At 38.1% G+C, this 26,223-nt stretch overlaps 1 protein-coding gene across 3 annotated transcripts in view; it reads left to right on the top strand.

Moving 5' to 3' along the window:
• Positions 1–2,191: 2,191 nt before the first annotated feature.
• DHX9 (DExH-box helicase 9) overlaps positions 2,192–26,223 on the top strand; it is a 43,529-nt gene continuing 19,497 nt past the window's right edge. The window contains exons 1-12 of one of the 3 annotated variants that reach the window (XM_036272152.1): positions 2,192–2,317; positions 5,400–5,532; positions 6,192–6,332; positions 14,774–14,888; positions 15,838–15,950; positions 16,581–16,729; positions 18,902–18,948; positions 20,683–20,819; positions 21,144–21,233; positions 21,334–21,495; positions 21,874–21,951; positions 22,459–22,650. In XM_036272152.1, coding sequence (XP_036128045.1) covers positions 5,422–5,532; positions 6,192–6,332; positions 14,774–14,888; positions 15,838–15,950; positions 16,581–16,729; positions 18,902–18,948; positions 20,683–20,819; positions 21,144–21,233; positions 21,334–21,495; positions 21,874–21,951; positions 22,459–22,650 — 1,335 coding nt within the window. In that variant the 5' untranslated portion in view covers positions 2,192–2,317; positions 5,400–5,421. Of the gene's footprint in view, positions 2,318–5,399; positions 5,533–6,191; positions 6,333–14,773; positions 14,889–15,837; positions 15,951–16,580; positions 16,730–16,760; positions 16,924–17,921; positions 18,052–18,901; positions 18,949–20,682; positions 20,820–21,143; positions 21,234–21,333; positions 21,496–21,873; positions 21,952–22,458; positions 22,651–26,223 lie in introns of those variants that run through there. The other 2 variants (XM_036272153.1, XM_036272154.1) reach the window with 2 other exon arrangements.

Raw genomic sequence — 26,223 nt, 5'->3', positions numbered from 1 at the left:
GCGACTCTTTGGGGGTCAAACGACCCTTTCACAGGGGACGCATAAGACATAACAGTAGCAAAATTACAGTTTTGAAGTAGCAACAAAATAATTTTATGGTTGGGGGTCACCACAATATGAGGAACTGTATTAAAGGGTCACAGCATTAGGAAGATTGAGAACCACTGGTCTAGAGTATTCAGTTTGAACTTAATATTAAATCAAAGCTTCTCTGGCTTTTGAGCCATGGGTTACTAGAGTAACACATTCAAAATTAAATCTTAAAAGAACCATCCAAACTCTACCTCTGATCAACTTTGTGTTTTGTTAACAAAATTATGCCTAGTGGGTGAAATGTGCATTCTTACTGGGGTGTTCTGTGTTGGTACATTTTATCTCTAAAGAGTAGCACATCATTTTGTGCTCCAGGACATACTGATCTGCATACCTCTTGCCATTCTTGCTCGTGATAGGACCTCAGCCTTTCGAACCATGCATGAGTACAATAAGACAGGGTAATTTTCAGATGCTGTAGGTTTTTTTTAATTAGAAAAAATGTTTTTACTATGTATATGCCAGGTACTTAAATTTACATATTATTCTTTATAATTATTTTTTTTCCTTTATTGATTTTAGTGAGAGGAAGAGAAAGGGAGAGAGAGAGAGAAACATCGATGAGAGAGAATATCGATTGGCTGCCACCTAAATGCCCCCACCTGGGGATCAGGCCCACAACCTGGGCATGTGCCCTGACCAGGAATCAAACTGGCAACCTCTTGGTGCATGGGTTGACGCTCAACCACTGAGCCACACCGGCTGGGCATAATTACTTTATGATGTAGGTAATATTTCATTGAATCTCAGATGCTATTGATGGTAAGACATTATTTTATATACTTCTGACAAAGTTTGACAGAGATTTCAAAAAAAATTTTTAAGTGTTTTTTAGAAGTGATACAATATAGCATCTTCTCATTTCCAAAATGAAGTAACTGTGGCAAATAGGATTAAATATCTTAAGGTCACCCATGGTTGTGGCAGAGCCAGAATATGAATCTTAACAGAGTGACAACAGATTGTATTTCACACCAAGAATCCTAAATTCATGTGTCCACTTGTAAAAAAAATGTTTTTATTTATTTTAGAGAGATAGAAAGGGAGAGAGAGAGAAAATCAATCAGCTACCTCCTGTATACCTCCTACTGGGGATCAAGCCTGCAACCCCGGCATGTGCTCTCAACCAACTGAGCCACATCAGCAGGGCTCATACGGCCACTTTTAACAACACCTCTAAGACAGTGTTATTCCTGAGATTTAGGCCCAAGTACAAACTGATGTAGTGGAGAGCAAATACATGGCAAAAAGTAAAAGAATAAACAAATGCTAAACTGTTATTCCAATTTTAAGAGCCACATAGTTTTAAAGGGATTGATCACTATGAGCTAGTAGAATTAGGAAAAGAAGTAATGAAAGAGGTGAAAACATAAGGATGTATAGGTATAGTGGGCCCAGCTACTGATTAGTCTGGATTCTCTGGAACAACTCCAACTTGAAATATTTTGTATTGTTGCTTTCATGGGAAGAACTTGAGCTCAAAATTTAACAGTGACTACTACAGTAGTTCAGGATACAAACTATGCCAAAAATTCCTAAGACAAAGGATCTCCAACGTAAGCCCAAACAGCCCTGAAGGATGTACCTACTCAAACTAGTTTTCACTAAGCTCTTAGCAACGTGTCCAGCACGGTGGTGAATGGCCAGGCAGGGTTCCTGCCTTCACTAGCTCACTTCTTTTTCGGAAGACGTTCGCGTTACAGTATCTAAACCGCTACAATAACAACATTTATTGAACACCAATTTATTACCTGCCAAGTACTGAGCTAAGCACCTTTCACATGCCATCTCAATTAATCATCACAAGAACCCTATAAAGTTAGCACCTATGATTTCCAGTTCGGTCTCGAAGGGCACCTCGTCTACTAGTGATCCCTATAACAAAAACTGCCAAACATCTTGCTACATCAAAATGGTACATGATCCCAACTCCCCAAAACGTTCAAAAGGGGTCTGCGCAGTTCCGGAAGCGACCCGCGAGGCGCGCGGATCTCCCAGGCGACCGGATGCTCAGGCTCCGCCCCTCCCGCGGGGCGTCCTTGGCGCCAAGCTCGCTTTCTGCGCCTGCGTACGCGCACTGACCCCGCCCCTCCGTCGTCGCCGCAGGAGCCATTTCGCCGTCGCCTCGGTGCAAGTTGTGGTGCGTTCGCGGGGTGTCTCCGAGAAAGGCCCGAACCGCGGACGGTCCTCAGAGGTCTCTGCTCTCCGGCAGCGGGCGACGGAGGTCGGTAGGGGAAGAGGTCGTTGCCACCCTTCGTGGCAGGGTGGGGCCCCGCCGCTCTGCAGCCGGCCTTTGTTGCGAAGCGCGGGCGGCGGTGGCGGGTGGGGGAGGGGTCGAGCCGCCGCGCCGCGTGCCGGGATTGCGGGGTGCGTGCTGCTCGCTACACTGCGCTTGCGCTGTCCGTGGCGCGTCGTGGCCTCCAGCGTTTAGCCCACCAATTCTCGGTCCTGTCTCCCAAGCCCCCGAAACAAACCGACTTCTTCCTCCGTCCGCGGAGGGGCGCTGTCCCACCCTGCGAAAGGGGGGCCGTCGCCTGGTAGTTATCCCCCCTGACGCCACACACGCCCAGGGCCTTTCATTCATTCCTTCGTGCCGGGCACGCTGGGCGCTGCCTGCGGGCACGGTGAACGGAGCCGTGAACACGTTAGGCGCAGCCCTGCCCCTCACCGCGGTGGCCGTGGGGGGTCCGGGGCAAGAGGCAAAAAACATCTGCAGGTTCCCATAAAAAGATACGGGAAATTAAGTACAGTAAAGGGAGAGAGCTGCATTAGGGTGGACCGGGAAGGCGTTTCGGAGGAAGGAGACCTTTGATCAGACCGAGGTGGCTCAGTAGCCGTGATGACAAGGAAAAACAATTGTGGAGGTAGCGTGGATTAGTGAGCGCTTAAGGGCAGAGATTGGAGAGAAACGAAAAGGCCCCGTGACTGCAGTGTGGCGAGAAGGGTTTAAGAGAAGGGACTTCAGGGTAGCCAGAGTGCAACTGGAGTCATTCAGGACGACATTGCAACCCGCCGGTGTGCAGTCGTGGTGGGGGGGGGAGATGGAGAGAAATGTCCAGACCTAGAGGATTTTTTATATTTATTTGAGCCAAACTGTTGACAATTGCCGGGAAGCTAAATCGCAACAGATTGAGAAAATGCTCCAGAGTGGCCGTTTTGCAGCTTGTTTTTATACAGTAGACTCAGGAGGAGGTGTAAGGAGGGTGACATGAATTTGCTTGGTGGTAGATTAAGGGGGCGGGGCAAATGGGAAATCTCTGGGATTGGATGAAAAGTAAAACAATCACATAATTGTTTTGCATTGGTGGATATAGGTTAGTTAATTAACATTTACAGCACAGAAAGGTGGTATGCAGGGTCAAGATAACAATGAGAGATTCTGCAGCAGGTTGTTCCATGAAGGATGTGGAAAAGATTGCCCTGACATTTCAAAGGTGTGTTGTCTCAGATCCAAAAAGATCTAAGACTGATTTTAAGATTGACCTTTGTAAAGGAAGCTATAGGCCTAGGACATGACTACCAGCCATGACCCACTTTTAGTTAGGAATTTTTATGTTCAGACCACCCTATGTGGTTACTTCCGGTCTCTGAGTTAGTAGAGTCTACTGTGCTGGCTTCCCCTGAACTTGTCAGGTTTAGTATGTGGCCCCTTTTTCATCCACAGAAATATGTTCAGAGGCAGAATTGTATAGTTGATTAGGAGTCAGATTATCTGCCTTGAAATTCTGGGTTTCCCAGTTAGGGGCTCTGTCTTCTAGGGCAAATTGTCTCAGTTTATTCACCAGTAAAAAAGGAGACGATAACACTTTTTTTTATATAGTTGTAAAATAGTCCATGTAGATGATCGAGGGATACTGTCTGGCATGTAGTAAAGGCTCTACAAGGATAGCTGTAGAGAATCCGGAGGGAGTAGATGACTCCCAGTTGATTGATGACATGAGGACAAGTCTGGGAAGGAAATTTTTTTCATTGATTTCTAGATAGATTGGAAAGGAAGAAGGGGGAGAGCAAGAGAGAAACGTCGATTGGTTGTACAACCCTGGGCCAGGGCCAGGGATCAGGGATCAGATATTAAATGAACCTGCAACCCAGATACATGCCCTTGACCTACTAGAATTCAATCCACAGGCAGATGCCCTACCCGCTGGACCAAACCAGCCAAGGCAGACTACATTTTCACTGTATTTTGGGGCATCAAGCATGTAATTGATGTTGAATATTATGAAATTATACTTAGGAAGAAAATCAATGGTGTAGTTCTTCCTATTTTTTGTTCCTCTTTCACTCTGAAGGCTTGTTTTTTAAATTATTCAGGGGTGGAATTTGTAGACCTTTACGTTTCTACAGCTTTCCTATTAATAGGATGTCCCCAAAGTTAGTCTGCAGCTACAGATTGAACAGGTTTATACAAACAGGGTCCAGTTTGATGACATTAGATTTATGTGTTCACAGAATACACAACATTAATTAACAGAAGACAAAGATTTGTTTTTTTTTTTTTGCATTTATCTTCGGACAGAGTGGGAGGGAGAGGGGGGAAGACAGAGAGGGAAACATCGATGTGAGAGAGGTACATCCACTGGTCGCCACCCATACGACCCCAACCAGGGCCAGGGACAAACTGCAACTGAGGTACATGCCCTTAGCGGGAACCGAACCTGGGACTCCCTGGTCTGCAGGTGACACACTAACCGCTGAGCCAAACTGGCCAGGGCCAGAAGACAAAAAATTGATGTTACTTACAGGGTCTCTTCTCTCAGCAAGCAATTCATAGCTTTTTGTTGTTCTAAATTTCGTCTCAGATATCTTGCTTATAATTTACATCCATATTTTAGACTCATCTTTTGTTATCTTACAAACTGAGGAGTAGAGGGGGAGTGCCAAGTGTGGAATGTTGCCTCTCTAAAAAAAATTAATATCAAATCGTAATAAAGAACAAGGCCTAAAGAAGAGATTGAAGTTAACCGATTACTGTTTCTAGTTCAAGTACTGCATATTTAATGTATTAGGATTTACAACATATAGCCTACAGCTTTGAGGACATTTGCTAAGAGACATAATCAGAATGAGAATAAACTATTGGATATTCATACAAAATGATGGATGACTGTTTCTTACTATGTCATTAAAATTTCTTCATTGGATTAAAATTTCTTCATTGGCAGTTTTAATAGCAGTGCAATAGAATATCCTATATTTAACCTAGATTTCCAGTAAATTCCAATTGTTTGGTTATTTTTAGCTTGGTAATTTCCATGTTTACTCTTATAAATAATGCAGTTTTTAACTAACTTTTGTTTTCTTAGGTCTGAAGAAGACACCTGAATCATGGGTGATGTTAAAAATTTTCTGTATGCCTGGTGTGGCAAAAGGAAGATGACCCCAACCTATGAAATACGAGCAGTGGGAAACAAAAACAGGCAGAAATTCATGTGTGAGGTACTAAAGAATACACTTTACATTGCTATGATTTTTGAGGCTTATTTTGGTATTAAAAGAACATTGTTTTCTACTTGGAAATGTTAGTGTTGCACGTTGGGTAACATTCTTTATTGTGACTTACCTGCTATTCTACCTTTATAAATCATTTTCAAGTGAGCATTACTTTGAGAACAATCTGATAGGTAAATTCTAATTAGAACATGTATTTTCTGTACAGTATTAGTAGTACAAATTAGAAAAGTTGGATCAGCTATTCACAGTTTTGCTAACTCCTATAGAAAGTAGAACAATTCTTGATTGCTTTAGGTCAACGTGCTTAAAATAAATACAAATGGAGATTTTGTTCTTGGGTCTCATAAAATTAGATTTTAACATGGAACATTCTGTTACATGAGAAGGGAATATGTGAGTCACATAAGTTAATATTATTGTTTTGGGATTAGCCTATCACTGGACAACATGATTTGAGATTTTACATAAGGCAACCAGTCCATGAATTCTCTTAGGCGTGTCGTTTTCAGTGTATTTATGGAGTATATCTCCAACAGTTAACTGTTATCTCTTAATGGATTGTTGAATTATGGTGTATTTTTTTTTTAGGTCTCAGAATTACCCAGGTCATTCTCTTAATAAATATTTTTTCTTGACTGTTAAAGGTTCGAGTGGAAGGATATAATTACATTGGCATGGGCAATTCCACCAATAAAAAAGATGCACAGAGCAATGCTGCCAGAGACTTTGTTAACTATTTGGTTCGAATAAATGAAGTAAAGAGTGAAGAGGTCCCAGCTGTTGGGGTAAGTACATTAATGTTTTCCTTCGTATACCTTGGCATCAGGTTTTCTCAGAGTACTGGGATGAGTTTCTGAAGATTGATTTCATTCTTACTATGTACCTGACTTGTGGGCTTGTGAAATTCTTTCAGTCTGTATGTCTTATGGTTTTATATATTTCACTAATTGGCGAATTGATTTTTCAGAGCCTTTTGTGTTCTGTGTATTTCCAAAGATAACATGTTAAACAGAATATAAAAATTGGTAACTTTTTAAGACGCGGTGTTGGGTCCCATTAACACTTTCTTACATAGCAGAGAGAAAATAGTATTTTGTGCAATGAAATATTGTTCTAGTGTGGTTTTGGTTTTTTGGGTTTTTTCTTTTGTCCTCACCTGAGGACATTTTTCCATATTTTATTCAGATACAGAGTGGGAGGGAGAGAGAGAGGGGGAGAAACATCGACGTGAAAGGGACACATCAAGTGGCTGCCACCCGCACAACCCAACCAAGGCCGGGGACAAACTGCAACTGGGGTACGTACCCTTAGCGGGAACTGAACCCACATCTCTCTGGACCGCAGGCCGACGCTCTAACCACTAAGCCAAACTGGCCAGGGCTATTCTAGTGTTTTTGATACTATGCTTACTTTAATTATATGTAAGTAATGAATACCTTTCTCTAGTACATTTTTAAGAAATAAAAAGAAAATTTGAATTTTCACAAAATAAAAAAGGTTCACATGATTTAAGTAGATCCCGTAAGTAACTTAAATGAAAGATTCAGTTTTATAAAATCTTTAGGAATAGTATCTATACAAGTTTTAACAATTTATTTTCACTGAACTTTTATATTCCAACTTGTAAAAATAAATGTTTTATTTTCTTCCATTGCTTTTGACCCAGTCAAGAAACTTTCTAGTATATTGTAGATAATTACAGAATTTTAAATTACATTGATTTGAGTGTTTGTAAAGTGAAGAGATTAGACAAGATGCTCTTGACTTTGCTTCAGGCTATGAACACAACGATGCACCTCTTTCACATTTTGAACTATTGGCATTTGCTTCGCATGTTGTGGCCTATTCTGTATTTCTTAGCCTCTTCTTTTTTGTCTTGCAGTGTAGGCCAGTGGAAGATTCTCTTTAATTTTCTTTTATGTGAAAATGTTTTCATTTTACCTTCTTTCTTGAGTAAAATATTCAGTTATAGGATTTGGGGGGCACCTGTGTCTATTTTTCAGCACTTTAAAGATAATTTTTCCTTGTTGTCTTATTATCTCCATTGTTTTCTAATGGAGGTAATGTGTTGTTTGGTTGCTTATTGTTGTTGTCATTCCTCACCAGAAGATATTTTTCTATTGATTTTTTGTTGTTGTTTTAAGAGAGGGAGGGAGTGTGAGAAGGAGGAGAGACAGACAGACAGACAAACAGACAGACACATCACTGTGAGAGAGATACATTGATTGGTTGCCTCCCACACTACACCAAGCAGGGCTGGGTTTGAACCTGCAACCCAGGAATGTGCCCTTGACTAGGAATTGAACCTGTGACCTTTTAGTCCTCAGGATTGTTGCTTGCTTGCTTGCTTCCTTGCTTGTTTTTTTTATGTTTGGTTTCCATAGTTTGACTAGGATGTGACTAGGTGTGGATTTTGGAGGGGCTTTTTCTTTTTTCTACTTATTCCTTTCAGGGCTTGCTAGATTCAAGAATCTTTAAATTTATGTCTTTCATTAAATTTAGGAAACTTTGACTATTCTTCAAAATTTCTTCTGCCTCATTTTTTTCCTCTTCTCTTTCTGGGACCTATGTTAACATGTATATTTAACCTTTTTTTTTATTTCTCACCTGAGGATATTTTTTACATTAATTTTCCATTAGAGTGGGAGGGAGAAAAAGAGAGAGAAATATCAATGAGAGACACATCGACTGGTTGCCACCTGCACAACTCCAACCGGGGCCAGGGACGAACCGCAACCGAGGTATGTGCCCTTAGCGGGAATTGAACCTGGGACTCACTGGTTCACGGGCGATGCTCTTACAGCTGAGCCATACCAGCCAGGGCAAAGCTTTTGATGGTATCCCAAAGGTCCCCGAGTCTGTCTTCCTTTTTTTCCCCCCTACTCTCTCTGTTCCTCAGATTGGATGATTTCAAATGATTATCTTCAAATTCACTGATTGTTTTCTCTGTCAACTCCATTTTGCTGTTAAGTCCATTCAGTGATTTTTTTATTGCAGATATTATCCTTTTCATTTCTACCCCCACCCATGGCATTTCTTACCTTTTCATTCATTATAAGCATACATTCATAATATGAATGTGAATTTCCTTTATGTCATTAAGCATAGTTATACTAGCTGCTTTTAAATCCTTGACTAAATTACAAGTCATCTCAGGGTTTGGCTCTGTTCGTTGCGTTTTCTCTTGAGATTGGATTACCTTTTTTTCTTTTTTCTTTTTTTTTTTATATGTCAAGTAACTTTGTATTATAGTCTGAGCATTGTAAATATTATGTTGTGGAGATCCTTATTGTTTCTCCAAAGAGTATTGCTTTTGTTGTGTTGTCAAGTAGTTAAGTTGGTTGGGCTCACTCTGCAGATACTGCCTTTTGAGTAACAGTTCCGATATTACTCCAGTTTTCTGATCCTTTGTTAGACAACTTGGAGTGTGTCCCATGTATGTGTAGTTCAAAGGTTAGAGATTTGGGCAGGGTTCATACACCAAATTTGAGATTCCTCCCTCTTTCCTTTCCAGGATTTCCTCCTCACGTTCTAGCAGCTTTGGTTTCCTCAAACTCTTACCATCTGATACTTCAGGCCAGAAAGACCGGATAGTCTATAGAGTTTTAGCTGCCTCTCAGTCTTCCCTCAGACTAAAAGCCATAACAAATAGGACTTACACTTTTGCTATCCCTTGGTTTCTCTCACTTTTAAGGTCCCTCCAGAGTTTGCTAGCTTTTGTTCACTTTTTAGTGCCTGCATCTGGTCGTGGGAATCTTTGGTCTTCTTTTCCCTGGAGTTCATGTTACCTACAGGAGGATAGTCTTATAGAAGCTTGCTTGGCTACACCCGAAACAAGACCTATTGTCTTTTCATTAGTTACATTTTAACATGCTCAGATATTTTCCATTGAATGCTCTGACAGGGAGAGAGAGGGAGAAACATCTATGTGAGAGAACATGGGTTGGCCGCCTCCTGCATGCCCTCCACTGGGGGTCGGGCCCACAACCTGTGCATGTGCCCTGACAGGGAATCGAACCAGTGACCTCCTGATGCATGGGTCGACGCTCAGCCACTGAGCCATGCAGGCCAGGCTGACAATGCATGTTTTCCCCCTCACTTCCTGTATTCCAGCTGCACTGGCCTTCTTGTAGTTCCAGTACCTTTCTGTATAAAATATAGAAATCTTTCAATCAGAAACATTGAAAATAAAGATATAAGTAAAGCTTTATCAGGCAAATGAAGTACAAATAAAATAGAAATAGCATTATTAATATCAGAATAAACTTTAAGGGAGAAAGCAGAAAAGACAAACTGTTCAGTGTGCCAATCCCCTTAGCATTAGAAATGCTAATGTATATGTATATATATTAGTAAAACTAAAATGATAATGTGAGAAAGTAGCAAAGGGACCCAAAAAATCCTGGGTATTTGAACACTTGGTTCTGGATGAAAATTTAGAGTTACAGTTACAGACTGGATAACAGTGTCTATCAAAACTCTGGAGGGCCAGAGGAGGAGTCATGTATTCAAAGGCTCATGAAATGCTTTTATTATTATACAAGAAGTAGATTTTAAATGGAATAAACTAACAAGTTTCAGCTCAGGAAAATAGAACAGGTAAAATAGGAAGAAATTAGTGAAGATAAAATCAAAGTGCTGAATGAGAAAGTAAAAATAGTAAGTAAAATGTTTATGTGCTCTTTGTGAAAGATAAATATGAAATAGTCTATCCATTCCAGGTCTAATTTTTAAAAGTTAAGTAAATACTGTTGATTCACAGTCCTTTATGAAAAAATCCATGTGGTTTAAGAATTCAGAATTTTTTGTATTTTAGAAAAGTAATGTGGTGCACAATACCATATCTTATGTGACATCTCTAGCATATCTGAGGTAGAACCCTATAATCAAACTTTCTTACTAGTTTATAAGAGAAAAATATCTACTCAGTGGTTAATAGAGGTCTTTAAAAAAAGCATTTCATAAAATTAAATGTGTATTACCAATAAAGTAGTTAGGAAATGGAGTAGAAAAATACTTCCTTGACATGCTAAAAGGTATCATCTAAAAATAATGATAAGCATGCACTACTAAAAATGGGCCCTGGAGCAGTGCTACTCAGTGCAAAAATGACTAAACATTTAGAAGCAGAGTATTATGATAGCAATTTTACATTTGTTGACTCTAATGGGAAACTTGGGCTTGTATTTTATGTGTGTTCAGTTTTTGCTGTATTTTACAAAAAATATTATTCCCAGGGGAAAAAACTAAAAACCAGCTCTTCTCTTTTTTTAGATTATGAGAGCATTTGTTATGGGGTAATTTACTTAATGGAAGAGTGGGTTGGAGCAGAAAAGACAACTCATCAGTATGCCTAGATTATGCTCCACTAACCAGACCCCTGCCTGTTACAGTACCTTTTTTTAAATTTAAGTAACCACAGTTACTCTTTTATTAACAAACTTAACACTGACACTATAGCATGTAATGTCCAAATGCCCAATATTTTAAGTTCTAAAGTACACATTTTTTTAATTTATCTTTTTGTAGTTGTTTTCTCTTTTTCCCCTCATTGACACCCCCTCCTGACCACCCCCCACGCCATGGCATTGTTGTCTATGTCTATTGGTTATGCATATATGCATATAGGTTCTTTGGTTTATCTCCTCCCCCCACTTCTGAGGTTTGTCAGTATGTACTCTACTTCTCTGTCTTTGGGTCTATTTTGTTCATCAGCTTATTTTGTTCATTATGTTCCACAAATAAATGAGATCATGTGATACTTGTCTTTCTCAAAAGCCAGCTCTTTTGCAGATAGTTTGAGATGCACTACCCCAGGGGAATTTCTGTAAAGTTAAGATAAGACCGCGGTGTCTGTTATCAGCATCATTACTTAGTTTAATGCAGTAAATAAAAAGAAATAAAAGAGATATGTAATAAGAGAAAGAAACAAAGTATAAATATTATAAATTAATTGGAAAATTTTTCTAGTCACTGTAGTGGTCAAAATTACAAGGAACTTAAGTTTGTAGGACCTGCAAGAACAATGTAGCAGATTTTTATTGAAGGATAGTGTGAAGACCTCTTAAGAGTCTGAGATTTTACCATATTTGTAGGCTAATCATTATCCTGCCACAGTTTCAGAGATGCTGGCAGAAGACAAAATACTTCTGAATCAGAGACAAGAGATGTTATTACTCATGGGATAGCAGGCATCATGGGTTCTTCCTTGTCCCCAGATCTCTTGGGAAACAAATCTGTTTTCTACCCTGGAGGGGAGGATATGATCTCTTTCTTCCAAGGTTATTTGTTGTTCAAACATCCTTGAAATGATAGACAAGACTTGGGAGAAACACAAGATATCCATGGAGAATTTCTCAATAGAAGACTTGATAAAATGGAGAGCCATACCATGTTTCTGGGTGAGAGGTTGCTTTATTGTAAAATGTCAGTTCACAATAAGGAAGTCAGTTCTCTCTGAGTAAATTGTGTAAATTTAACATTGCTTGGTAAGTGAACAAAAAAGTTAATTAGGAAAAATAATTGCTTAGTAATAGCCAAAAGGAATTTGAAAAAGTTAAAAGTATCTAGCCAATTCTACCTCATATAAATAAAGAATATTAATTATTTTAGGTGGAAGGCGGGTAGGGGTAGTAATAGTGTGAAAAAGGCCAAATATATGGTGATGAAAGATTTGACTTTAGGTGGTGGGCACACAATGCAATATGCAGATCATGTATCAGAGAAACATGCACTTCAAACCTATATGAACCTATTAACCAATGTCACTCCCAATAGATTTTTTTTTTTATCCTCACCCGAGGACATTTTTTCGTTTTTTGTTCAGATAGAGTGGGGGTGGGAGAGAGAGAGAGAGAGAGAAACATCAATGTGAAAGGGACACATCGAGTGGTTGCCACCCGCACAACCCAACCAGGGCCGGGGACAAACTGCAACCGAGGTACATGCCCTTAGCAGCAGGCCGACGCTCTGCTGAGCCAAACCGGCCAGGGCTCCAATAGATTTTTTAAAAATAAAATTAAAAGCACTACTGAACCTAGGAAAAAAAAACGTTATTTTAAGGTTACAGGAACTAAATTGCTGTCATACTAGCTCCAAATGAAAAATACATATATATATATATTAAATAATCAGAATAGTTCTCAGGATAGGAAAGGCCATTTTATGGAGAATGTGACTACAGAAACAAAACTAACAAAATATCTTTTTGGACAGTAAGCAGCATTAAAGTTAAAAGGAAAAGGATGGACACAAAGTTTTTTGGAACTTGTTTGACAGTGAATCGTGCTGAAGTGTTAAATTCTTAGAAATTATTGATAACAATGAATATCAGTTAAAATAATGGGCAAAGAAAATGTAAAATAATAGGTTGCTAGAACAAAAACCAAAACTAATATTGGTAAAGATGTAAAGCACATTCTGTAATTCCAGGCATTGGAGAGGATGTGAGAGAAAGAGATTCTCGTGTATAGTGCTTGTGTGAGTATGGAATTCAGCAACCTTTCTGTAGAGTACTGTGGTGCTTTTTAAAATGTTGATGCCTTTTAACTTGCATGAATTTTTCCTAAAAGAAATAAGCCTAAGTACAAAGAATTTAAAGCAATGTTTTATAGTTTTTTCAAGATTGGCTACAGTCCAAGTATCCATCAACATGGTATTGCTTGTGATAGAGATACACACACACAGAGAGAGAGAGAGTGAGAGAGTGTGTGTGTGTGTACACCTGCTGTTGAGTTGGTTCTGACTCCTGGCGACATGTTATGAGTGATGGCCACAGTGTATTGTTCTTAACAGCCCTGCTCAGCTCTTGTAGACTCCTGCCTGTGACTTCTTCTGGGGAGTCAGTTCATCTCATATTTGGTCTTTCTTTTTTGCTACTGCCTTCTATTTGTCCCAGAATTACTCTTTTCCAGAGAACCTGCCTTCTCATGATGTGCCCGAAGTAGGACAGCTTCAGTTTTGTCATTTTTGCCTCCAGTGATGTTTCAGGCTTAATTTGCTCTAGAATGCATTTGTTCATCTTTCTGGCAGTCCAGGGTATCCATTGAGCTCTTCTTCAATACCATATTTGAAATGAATAAAATTATTTTTCTATCAGCCTTCTTCACTGTCCAGCTTTCACATCCATACATAGCAATTGGGAACACTCCAGGTGTGAACAATCTTAGCTTTGATCTCTGTTGACACATCTTTACTCTTGATGATCTTTCCTAATTCTTCCTTTGCTGCCTTTCTGAGTCTCAGTCTTCTCTTGATTTTCTTGGCTGCAGTCTCCATACTGAACTAAGGTAAGCAAAATCTTCAACAATTTCAGTGTCTTTATTGTCTATGTTAAAGTTGTATATTTTGTCTGTAGTCATGATTTTTGTTTCTTGGTGTTCAAATGCAGTCCTGCTTGGTGTTTTCATCAGAAGTCATTTCAAATCATTGCTACTTTTTCTTTGTATAGTATATTCATACAGTGGTAGTAAGTCCTTAAAATTTATGTAGATCAATATTTAAAGAAGTAGAAATTGTATGTAAAATATTTTACATTTGTCTTGAAAGTTGATGTTTCCTCTCTGGAAATCTCTTCTCCCAGATTCTTTTTTGGTTGGCTTTTCACCTGCTTCATATCTCTTCTTAGATGTCACCTATGATTGCAGCTTTCCTGGTTCACTTTATTTAAATAGTGATCTCTCACAGTCCCTATTTTTCTTTTCTTTATTTTTCTCTATAGTATTGTATCACTCAACATATTATGTATTTATTTCTTGTCTAGATCTGTAAGAATATAGAATTAGAATATAGTTATTTGAATATAGCTCTGTAAGTACAACATGTGTATCTGTCTGTGCATTGTTTTATCCTCAGTACCCAGAACAGTGTTACCATGTAGAAGGCTCCTAGCAGATAACTTTTTGAAAGTTGAATGTATTTATAAAGATAGTAAGTGGAGAGAAAGTAAATTAACTATGTAGCATAAACTCATTCCACTTTTTGTGGAAAAATTATATTTATGTACATATTGTGTGTATATATAAAATTTCCGGATGAAGAATTATGAATATATTACTCTTATCTTTTCTGCCTGAAATGAGAACTTCATCGTTTTATAGTCACTGAAAACAAAGATGTTAATAGGGGAAGTGGAGGGGAGCATGTGGGCCTGCTTTAAGTAGCAAAGAATTTACTAGTTCCTGTGAAAACGAAATTGCTTATAGTGCCTTGACTTTTTCACTTGCAGGTAGCACCTCCTATCCTCCCACCTACTGATACACCTGACACCACAGCAGATGCTGATGGTGGTTTACCAACAACCTTGGGTGGACCTCTTCCCCCACATCTGGCTCTCAAGGCAGGTAGGGGACTTGAATGTGTGCACATGACTGAGAATAAGTTATACATGATCTTGTTTGGTCATCATCTCTCTTTTTCACTTGGATGGAAAGAAATAACTATAGTAAACTCTTGATGTTGAGAGAGAGCTCAAAGCCTTCATAAGTTTGCAAATACCACCAGCTCATTTACTTTTTCTTATAGAGTGTGGTACAGCTTAATTCCTTTCTATAATTAGCATTTACTGCTTTCTGATCTCTAAATAGATTTTTGCACAGGCTAGAACGTTTGGTTAAAGAATTTTATTTATTGCCCTTTCTTGTTTCTAACTTACTCCTACCAAGTATATTGTAGACTTGTTTACCTATAGATTCAAGCCACTGCTGAATTCTACTTATTACCTAAACTTTCATTGGTATGTCCACTGTAGGGTAGATGAACTAAGATATTTGGTCATATCCAATATTTATGAAATGAGAATAACAGTGGTGTTCACTTCTTAAGATTATTGTGAGAAATACATTTTTTGAAAAGCATATAATAAATTCAGTACAAGTAATGATCCCGTCAGTCCTAACTCTTTTTAGCTTCTCATTTTTCATTGCCTGCACTAGAAGATAGCTTCCCTCCAGGGTCATACGTAGCAAAGAAACAGTTTTATTATTAATCAGTTATTTCGTAAGTAGCAACTTGGAAAACAAAGCTACATGGATAGATTGTCAGTCACTTCTGATCTGTACTGCTGGCTTCCCTCTGCATACCAACCTTGGAATTAGCAATTTAGATCTGTACTGTAGTAATGTAACACTTTTCAAGTAAATCATGGGATTTCAGGCCCATTTCCAAATAATTAAAACCTTGGATTTCTAATTATGGAGTGCCAAAATCTCAATTAGGAATATTCTTTAAAATATTCAGGGTCTTCCTGCAGTTTGATTCATCTAGAGAACAGTCATTTTCTTTCCTTAATAGAAAATAACTCTGAAATTGGAGCCTCTGGCTATGGTGTTCCTGAACCCACCTGGGATCGAGGAGCCAACTTGAAGGATTATTACACAAGAAAGGAAGAACAGGAAGTACAAGCGGTAAGGCTGTTACCAACCTGTCTCTGGGAATGTCAACTAGGGCTTAGTTCATAGCAAGGTCTAAGGTATTTGCAACTTAATAATTAGGTGATTCTTTTCTGTGGTTATTTGAGACAACTTAATCAAACATGACACCATAAACCTAAGCTATTCATTAAATATGGTCACTGGAATTGCCTATGAAATAAAACAGTGTTTTTCTTGGTTGTAATAAAAGATCTCATGTACTTTGTAGGAAATAATAGTTCTCTCTGTAAACCTCATTTTGTGAGGCCTCGTAAAAATGCCTTGATAAGACAGTTTATTTTCCTACTTAAAATGTTTAAAGCAGTGAAACGAGCACACACAAAAACCTGTCAAAGGTTTCTTAGAAACAATTTAAATACACTACGTTAACCTAACATATTGGTATTTGCTAATATTAGTTAGCTAATAGAGTCGTCAGATACAATATAAACTAATTCTGGCTCATTTTGACTAGGAATAGAAACTATTAAAAGAAGTTTTTTAAAAAGCTTTTGTATTACAAAGGATTGGTACAAAGAAGTTATTGTTATAAATTTTTGTACCTTTAATTTTGTACATAACTAAAATCAGTGCAGCCGAATTTAATTTTTATTCATTCAACAGACTCTAGAGTCAGAAGAAGTGGATTTAAATGCTGGGCTTCATGGAAACTGGACCTTGGAAAATGCTAAGGCTCGACTGAACCAGTATTTCCAAAAAGAAAAGATCCAAGGAGAATATAAGTACACTCAAGTGGGCCCTGATCATAACAGGTTTGCTGGTTTCTCTCTTTCCTTCAGTAGTAAGTCCAGGGTTGTTTTGGATATTCGTTGTTCTAGATTTGTACAGCTGTGTAAGAGAAAAGTTCTGCAAAACTCTGCTGTTTGTATTGCGAGACTTTAAAGGTTCTCATTTGAATCTGAAAGGCAAAAATGATAGCCGTAGGTGGTGCTATCAGCCAGAGGTGGTGAGTTTCACTGTGGTATCACTAGAGGTAGTGTTAATGATTATTTCTTTAATGGGTCAAGTTAGACATTTAAGTTTTGGAATCTCTGTAGATTGTATTGCATCTTAATCCAGATTTCCCTTCAGCTTTGAAACTTGCCAGCTCTTAAGAGTCCTGTTGAAGTTTTAAGAGCTTAGCCTCAGTATTTGTATGTGAATTAGCCTACTCTTAGCCTGTTAATTTCGTAAAACTGAAGGGAGGTCATTGTAACAATGACAGTATGTTTCTCAGCCCGCTTGCTGTTCTTCCTGAGAGCATTCCAGGGTGTAGTAATTATTACTCCCAGGAAGGCTCATATGGATTAGACTCTTCTGGGGCACTGTATTTTATTGGAAGGGAGGGATTATAAGAAATAAATTATTCAAAATACATTAAAAGTTTTTTCCTTGAAAATCAAAGCGTTCTTCCTTGAATGCATCTAGCAATCCTAAAATAATTATTACGAAAATAAAACTTTGACATTGTGGTCAAAGTGATGTTTAGAGCATTGTTACCCCTGCATCCCACTGTTTTGTTCAATCCTGAATTCTCAAATACTCAATTCTGGCGTCAGACTTTAAAACCCTCAGAGGTTGTAAAGGAAAGACGCATTTGTTAATTCTTTAATATGTTGTTCTTCTGAGCTGATTGGGCTTGGCAGCACTTGGTGACTTTCAGAACCATTAGATAACTTAAGTGTGCCGGCAACTTATTGTTGTAAAAAATTTTTGATATCGTTATCTTATCACTGACTTCTGATACAAGGAATTGAAGAATTCAGGATATAAAGATGAGAGAGGCAAAGACAGTTGGGGGAGCTGGGACAGCATTGCTCCCTGTATGTCCTTTATTTAAAGGCATAACAGACAGCAACACCAGAGGTCTGTGTTCATACACACATGTGCTGCTGCTTAGGCTGAACTAAGCAATCACATGGGAAACGATTGTAAACTGATTTCTGGTGTCGCTGTTCCCCCTAGGTGGAGGAGAATGAGATTGACTTTAAGCCTGGCTGAGAAACATACTGGCATCGGTGTCATTATTGAAAGGGTGGATGTTGTTCCCCTGAAAGTCAGTGGCCTTTGACCCCTGAAGCAACTGTGCCTGAAGGTCAGTTCACAAGATGTATAGGAAGGAGTCTAACATTTACTTTTTTTCTTAACCCTCAGTTAACCTTTTTTTCACAGCTCAAAGTCAAGGTTAGAATGTACCTGAGCAGTGGAAGGATCAGAAAGCATAGTTTTGAAAGGGCAGTTTTTTTCTTATTGAAACCTAAACCATTCCCTAGAATCTGCTAGCAATTTTAACTATAATTAAAAAAAATTTTTTTGTTCTCCAGGACCTGATTTAAGTAAATGTAATATAAATACACTAAGTTTTTTGTTATCAGGGGCTGCTTCCAACTGTAGGCAGATACCAGACCCCTGCCTCTGGAGCCACTGATACATGCAGTGTTTGTCTGTCCATGTGTTGCATGCACGCATGCATATATTTAGCTTATCTTAACAGATTAGAATCATTAGTGGGTAGCCCACACAAAGGAATCTTAAAATGACCACAACTATAATTTAAAGAGTTTTGGTTCTATTTTATTTCTTGGCCCCAAGCTAAGTGGAAAATTCCTTCTCATTGAATGTTTTCTAGCTATTCAGAGTACAACCTTTGGAATAAGAGTAAGTAAATATAGCATCTAAAACCCTAACATTTTCTTTTCATGAAAAGTTGGCTCTTTACCTTTGATTATAGCAGTTTTGTGCCATGTTATATGTTACTTGAAATTTACATACTCCATTTGTTCTAGGATTGAACAGAAGCAAATGTTTACAATGTTTTTTTGTGTGCGTGTGGTTTTTTTTGCTGTGATTTGTTTAAGCAGTTGGAAAGCCTGCCTGATTTGAGTCCTGGATTTAGTAATTTCTAACAGTGAAATTCTTAACCTTGTTTGTATATGTCGTTACAGGAGCTTTATTGCAGAAATGACCATTTATATCAAGCAGCTGGGCAGAAGTAAGTGTTACTGATAAACTGAGTCTTGTATAGTAGAGTAATATTCACATTAAAGTCTTGAGCTACTATACATGGGCTTTATTAATTAGAATAAACACCTACAGTGTTTTAGGATATTAGTAATTATATGAAATAATGGGCCCAGTTTCCCAATTTGCAGGTGAAAAAAAAGATTAGTATTATATTTCAAAGGGTAAGAAAATGGTAGGCTACTTAGTAGTCTGCCAGTGTCAAAGAACTTTAAAATACATTTTTTCTTTCTACACAAAAGTGTTCTTGCAGTTTAGATAAAATTAGCTAGGTGAAATTTAGAAAAGGAGTAAATTGGTTGATAGCATTAGAAGATGGATGTGTAGCATTGACATAGAGTCAAGAAGAGAAGGTGAGAAAGTTACCTTGAAAAACAAAGACTAGATGGGGGTTATTCATAAGGGAAGTAAGAAGGCAAAGGTATGATGCATGTATTCTCTGTGCTTAGAGAGTAAATTTAAAACAGGCAGTGTGTTACGCTTGAAGGGTAAGGAACTAGTCCTATGTACCTGGTTTTGTTACTAACAGATTTTGTGACTTTGAATGTCACACCTTACGTCGCTGGGACTCAATTTACTTATCTGTAGAGTGAGAGAAATGGCCTAAGATTCTATCTAGAGAATTCTGCAACAGACACTTATGTATTAAATTGCATATCTGATAGAATAAAGCCTTTTAATAAATCATCAGAAGATTGAATATTTTTTATACCAGATTTTAAAAATAAGTTATTTTCAGTGGTTGGGATATTAAGGGAAGAGGATTAAAGGCAGTCTAATGTGTGTAAGCCCATTGATCTGACCATTGGGATCAATTTGACTAACTTGGCTAATTAGGCATGAAGGACTTGTGCCCCTTCTTACTTTGTCATCTCTCCTAAAGCTGAATGCTGAAGGAGACGAAACTTTCTGTTAGCATGTTCTTTAAGAATATGAGTACCTGCTAGCTTCACTCTAGTGTAAGGATCAGCAAACTACAGTCCTCTGGCCAAAGACGGTTCTTTGCCTGTCTTGTGAAAGTTGTATTGGAACAGTTTTACTTGTTTGCATCGGGGGTAGCAAACTATAAAAGGCCAGGTTGTAAACATTTTAAGTTTTGCAGGTCACTTAAATCTCACACTTACTTTTGTCCTATTTGTACAATTTTAAAAACATAACTATTCTTAGCTCTTTGTTCTGTAGTTTGTCAAACCCTAGTTGAGTATTATCTATGGTTGGTTTCCCACTTTAAAGGTAGAGTTGAGTGGTTGTGACCAAGATCATGCGGCTGCAAATGCCTAATATATTTATTATCTGACTTTTTATAGAAGATTGCTAACTCCTGCTCTGCATAACCACTTTGAATTCATTTCCATTTTGTTTTGCTTCTTGACTCTTTGCTCTTTACAAAGTTAAAGTATGTTTTGTAACCCTTTTAAATGTCAAATGATATTAATAATAACTTTTATTGAAATAGTTTATTGCTTTTATAGTGGTGATTTATGTGTGTCTTAGCCTATAGTCAAGATGGTTGGTTACTCAGTTGATCAGCTATTGTGGAATTGATTTTGATTAGCAGATAAGAATGAAAAAGAACTTGGAACCCATTACTCTGTATTTTAGGGCAGCTTTTGTACCTAATCCCCTACTTGCTTATGAAATAAGACGTTTCTTTACTTAGTTGAGTTTTTCTTCTGTCTTTGGTAATCCTGACCTTAAATTATAGGGATTTTTGCACGCGAACATGGATCAAATAAAAAACTGGCAGCACAGTCCTGTGCCCTGTCACTTGTCAGACAACTCTACCACCTTGGAGTGATTGAAGCTTACTCTGGACTTACAAAGAAGAAAGAAGGAGAGACAGTGAGTCTTTAGACTTAGTTATGTAGAGAGATATTATAAAATTTAATTTAGCCGTTGATTAGAATTTGACTAAAGAAATTTAAGTTATAGCTATAGGAGTCTTGCCTTAAGAACTGGAAATGGCCTTATTAGTCATCTGTGCCTGGTGGGTGGCTGTGTTCACAGTGGGCAGGCAATAATTGAAGTAATTCTTCCATGGGGGGGAGGGGAACTGGCTTATTGTTGGAATATTATAGACCTAGTGTTGCCCATATACTCTTAACCCTGCTGTAGTAGTGCTCGTGTGTATGTGGCGTGATTTTCATGGCCATCCTTTTTTTGTAGGTGGAGCCTTACAAAGTTAACATCTCTCAAGATTTAGAGCATCAGCTGCAAAACGTCGTTCAAGAGCTAAACCTTGAGATCATGCCCCCAGTAAGCATACAGTTACTTAGTTCACTTTTGTATAGAAATTCTCTAGTTAGACAAGACACTGGTATTGGACTTTTATTTTGTTTGTCTTGTTATTTAATAGCCTGATGATCCTTCTATACCTGTTGTACTCAACCTCGGCAAATTGGCTCACTTTGAGCCATCTCAGCGACAAAACCAAACGGGAGTCGTTCCTTGGTCGCCTCCTCAATCCAACTGGAATCCCTGGACTAGCAGCAACATTGATGAGGGGCCCCTGGCTTATGTAAGTTCATCGTTCTTGAGATCAGACTCTTACTTAATATTTTACTTCTGAGTGTATTTTTCTTTTTTTAATTAAAAAAATTTTTTTTTTCTTTATTATTTTTAGAGGGGGAGAGAGAGAGAAACATCGATGAGAGAGAACATTGATTGGCCATCTCCTACATGCCTCCCACTGGGGGTTTGACACACAACCTGGGCACGTGCCCTGACCGGGAATCGAACCAGAGACCTCTTTGATGCATGGGTCGATGCTCAACCACTGAGCCACACCGGCCAGGCACTTTTGAGTGTATTTCATTAGAATGTCTAGATAAAAAGTGGATTCCATTTGAAGATGAGTTACGTGCTTTTGTTTGACTGTTGCCTTCCTAAATTACAGGCTACTCCAGAACAAATAAGCATGGACCTCAAGAGTGAATTAATGTACCAGTTGGAACAGGATCATGATTTGCAAGCTGTAAGTCTGTGAAGTATAATAGATATGTGGTGCCCAGAGCTTCAGAACTTTCTATGTGTGGGGAAAAGGACAGTGAATAATATATTTTACCCTTTCTATGGAGGGAAATAGTTGTGAGTTAAGGTGAAGGGCCTGGAATTCTTAGTTAACCTAAGTGGAGAGATTTGAGGTAATAACTCTGTTTTGGCATTTTTTGGTATTTTTCGAATAAAACAATATTAAAGTTTTAGAAGAAAGGGAATGCATATGGAATATTCAGGGAGAAAGGAGGAAAATAAGGGTGTGGACAAGGCCACTAGGTAGATTCTTCAGAAATTTAGTGAGAAAGGGCAATAGTTAGATAAATGCATATATATTCTTTTATGAAAAAGTGTATTTTGAGTAGCAAGCCAATGGAAAGGAATGAGTTTTTGTAGAGATGGCGTTTTTTTTTTTTTTAAAACAGTGGGATAATTGCTTCTACTTTACTAAAGCAAATTTGACCGAGGTGTAACTTTTCTAATACAGATACTGCAGGAGAGAGAATTACTCCCTGTGAAGAAATTTGAAAATGAAATCTTGGAAGCAATTAGTGAAAACTCAGTTGTCATTATCCGAGGAGCCACGGGATGTGGGAAAACCACACAGGTTCCCCAGTTTATTCTCGATGACTTTATCCAGAATGACCGAGCAGCAGAGTGTAATATTGTAGTAACTCAGGTGAGTAGCAAGCTAACTTTTATTGCAGTATATGTGTCTGTTGTGGATAGAGATTGAAGGTCAAAGTACCTGGAGGCCATCCTGTTCCCAATTCTTTGATCAACTCCCTTTGTAGCCACATAAGGTTTCGAAAATAGTAGAGCATCAGGCCCTTTAAAATTAAAAAAACAACATCTTATTCTAATCGACAGTATTCTTCACTGAACCATGTAGAAAATTCTTTTTGTCTTGGTTGAAGGGAGCTTTGGGCTTAGAATCAAACAAGACAGTACTTTCTCCTCAAGTTCACATCCAAATCTGTCCTCTCTATCCTACCACCTGATAATTTTCAGTGAAAACTAGTTAGAGTAAGAGCTTGCAAGCTAGCAAAACAGATAATGGTTGACTTTTACTGAGTATTTAATGTAGGCTATCATTTCAGGATATAGCTGTCCCCCATGTAGAATAAACTTTGGAAATAGGAAAAATGGAGCCCAGATATGTTTGTGATATCTGGTGCCTTATAAATCATTTTATTGAAGTCCTGTTCTATTATCATGTATTTAAGTATCCAGAAGAGAAATGAGGTCAAGTTCTGGGACTTGTACCCTTTAGTTAGACAACTCTAAGATCAGAGAAGTTGTTAGTTTTAGATAAATGTCAAGAGGGGTACATCAAAGAGGTGGATCCTAGAATAAAAGAGCAGTTTGAGACAGGCATTCTGCTGCCTGTGGTGAAGAAAGTGTCTGGTACACAGGGAGCTCAGTGAATCCTCAGTAAGTATTAGCTATTTCAGTTAAAGTTAACACTGATGGACTGTGAAGAAGTAGTAATCACTTAAAAACTATCTGCTGCTGCCTGACCTGTGTGGTTCAGTGATTGACCTATGCACCAAGAGGTTGCTGGTTCCATTCCCAGTCAGGGCACGTGCCCAGGTTGCAGGCTCAATCCCCACTAGGGGGTGTGTAGGAGGCAGCCAATCAATGTTGATGCTGCTTGACGTTTCTGTTTCTCCCTCTCTCTACCTCTCTCACTCAAAAATCAATAAAAACATTAAACAAAACAAAAAACCTACCTACTACTAAGACTGGACTCCAGGCATGTGCAGTCAGACATGTGCAATGAGAATGTAAAGAAGCTTATGCCCTGGAGGATAATTGAAGTATTCTGTTGAAATGACTTAACATCATCCTTGTTTTCATCACCACTACTTTCTAACTGGTTTCACTTAATCAGTTATTATGTTGTTTTTAATATATTTAATGATCCAAATACAACATAAAGCTAGAACAGTAAGGCGAAATAGTTGGGTAAAGGAGGAATAAAGAAAATTCATATTATATCTAAAGTCATCTGTATGAATTTAGGCAAAATAATTAAATTCCCTGCACTTATTGTTGTTTTTTATCAGAATAAAAAAAAATTCTGTTTTGTTCTGAAGCACAAATAAAATAGTATATGCAACCATGGTATTAACTGTTATGTTATGCAGACATTAATTATGATTATTCTAGAGGTCTCCATAGTCTCGATTCTTTATATTTATTTGTACAATATAGAATATTTCTATATACCATAGAACAGTTAAGAGAGTAGGTAAGCCATATGGGGAAAGAGTCCTACAGATAGATATAGGTGATGTGTTAGTGGTGAGCCTTGCCTTGTGCTTATTCACTGTGGTACAGCATGTAAAACAATTGTTGAAGCACTGAAGGTGAAGGGAAAAGGGGTAAATTATCCAAGGGATAAGTAGAACAAACTTCTTAGGCTATCGGATGGTATACAATCAGAGAAGTGCTTAAACATTCACTAGTAGTTTTTTGCATTGAGCAGTGTTCTACACAAAATGCTTATCTCGTGAATATTTATGAGAATTAGAAGATTATTTTTAGTTACCTTTTTCTGACTATAGAAGGAATATATAGCCATTGTAAAAAAAAATTAGAAAATAAAGTAAATTTTAAAGAAAACAAAGCCCACTCAGGATCCCATCATCCAGAAGTAAACATTTTTATTCTTGGTCTTCATCTTAGGCTGTAGTATATGTATACTACATGTACACCATCTTAACCTGTTCCCTTTATGTAACTACAATGTGGTATTAGAGCAACAGCATAATTTTTAGTGATTTCATAATTTCCCATTTTATGTATATATCGTTATTTTACTCTTTTTAAAAAAATATTTTTTTCTTTATTGATTTTAGAGAGAGAGGAAGGGAGAGGGAGAGAGAGGGAAACATCAATGAGAGAGAACATCGATTGGTCGCCTCCTGCATGCCCCCCATCTGTAGATCCAGCCCAGAACCTTGGCATGTGCCCTGACCAGGAATCAAACTGACGACCTATTGATGCAAGGGTCAACGCTCAACCACTGAGCCACACCAGCCAGGCACCTTGTTTTATTTTTAAGAGATGGGGATTTTTTATTGTTTGTAATATTTTGCTATTACATATAGTGGGGTGAATGTACTTGTATATACATCTTTATACACTTGTTAGATTAAATTCCTAGACATAGAGTTGTTGGATTAAAGGGTATGTGTATTTTAACTTGATGCACTTTGCCATAATACCCTTGGGAAAATCATACTGATTTCTAATCAGATCAATTATGGATGAAAAATATGCTTCTCTTTTTAGTATGTGTTTTAAATGTTTTTTTGTTGTTTTAAAGTCAAGTCTGTTGAAACTGGAAGTTAAGCAGAGAAGCATACAAAATATGGGAAGGTGACTACAGGGTCATTTGTTTCTTTGTCTGAATACTCATCTTGATAATGATGTTTTCTGTTCATACTCAAATTGATTTAACTGGGCTTTTGAAGATGGTTTTAAAAAGCCCCTCTTACATTAATTTGTAACACCCTCTGTTATGGATGACTTTGCGTCTCTTAAGACAGTTGTGTTTGGGGGCAGTAGAGTTAAGAACTACAATGGGGAATAAGCCATCTCCTGCCTGTATTCATTTAAAAGCCTGGAATCTACATGGCTTGTAGACCTGAAAGTAGCCCAGAGTGATAAAAGTGGCCCCTGAGAACTCAGTAGCATATTAATATACTTCAGAAGAGTCAAATATCCTACTAGGTTTTAAATTTTAGCCCCCTATTTATTTAGTAAATGCTGAAAACTGTAGGAAGCAGAGAGGAAGGGGATAATACTAACATTGAGCATTTACCTGTTATTTATAGACTGCACAGAACTTTTTTTTAAATCCTTACCCAAGGATATATTTCCATTTATCTTCAGATAGAGTGGGAGGTAGGGAAGGAAAGTGGGGGGTGGCACACGCGCGCACACGTATGTATGTATGTGTGTATATATATATCTCGAGTCATTGCTTCCCACACTACCCGACCAGCCGGGGACCAAGCTGCAATCAAAGTACGTGCCCTTAACCAGCATTGAACCCACGACTCTTTGGTCCTCAAGCTGATGCTCTAACAGCTGAGCCAAACCAGCCAGGGCCTGCAAAGAACTTCTTGAAAGGGCCCAGAACAGTTGGTGTTTTGTATCTTGTGGAATGTGTTTTTCACATTTCCTGACAAGTATATAGCATAACTCTTCTCTTGATGGATAAATGCAGAATTCAGTTATT

This window comes from Molossus molossus, unplaced genomic scaffold (assembly GCF_014108415.1).
Source record: "Molossus molossus isolate mMolMol1 unplaced genomic scaffold, mMolMol1.p scaffold_m16_p_20, whole genome shotgun sequence".
NCBI lineage: Eukaryota > Metazoa > Chordata > Mammalia > Chiroptera > Molossidae > Molossus > Molossus molossus.
This window is presented reverse-complemented; position numbering and strand designations above follow the sequence as displayed.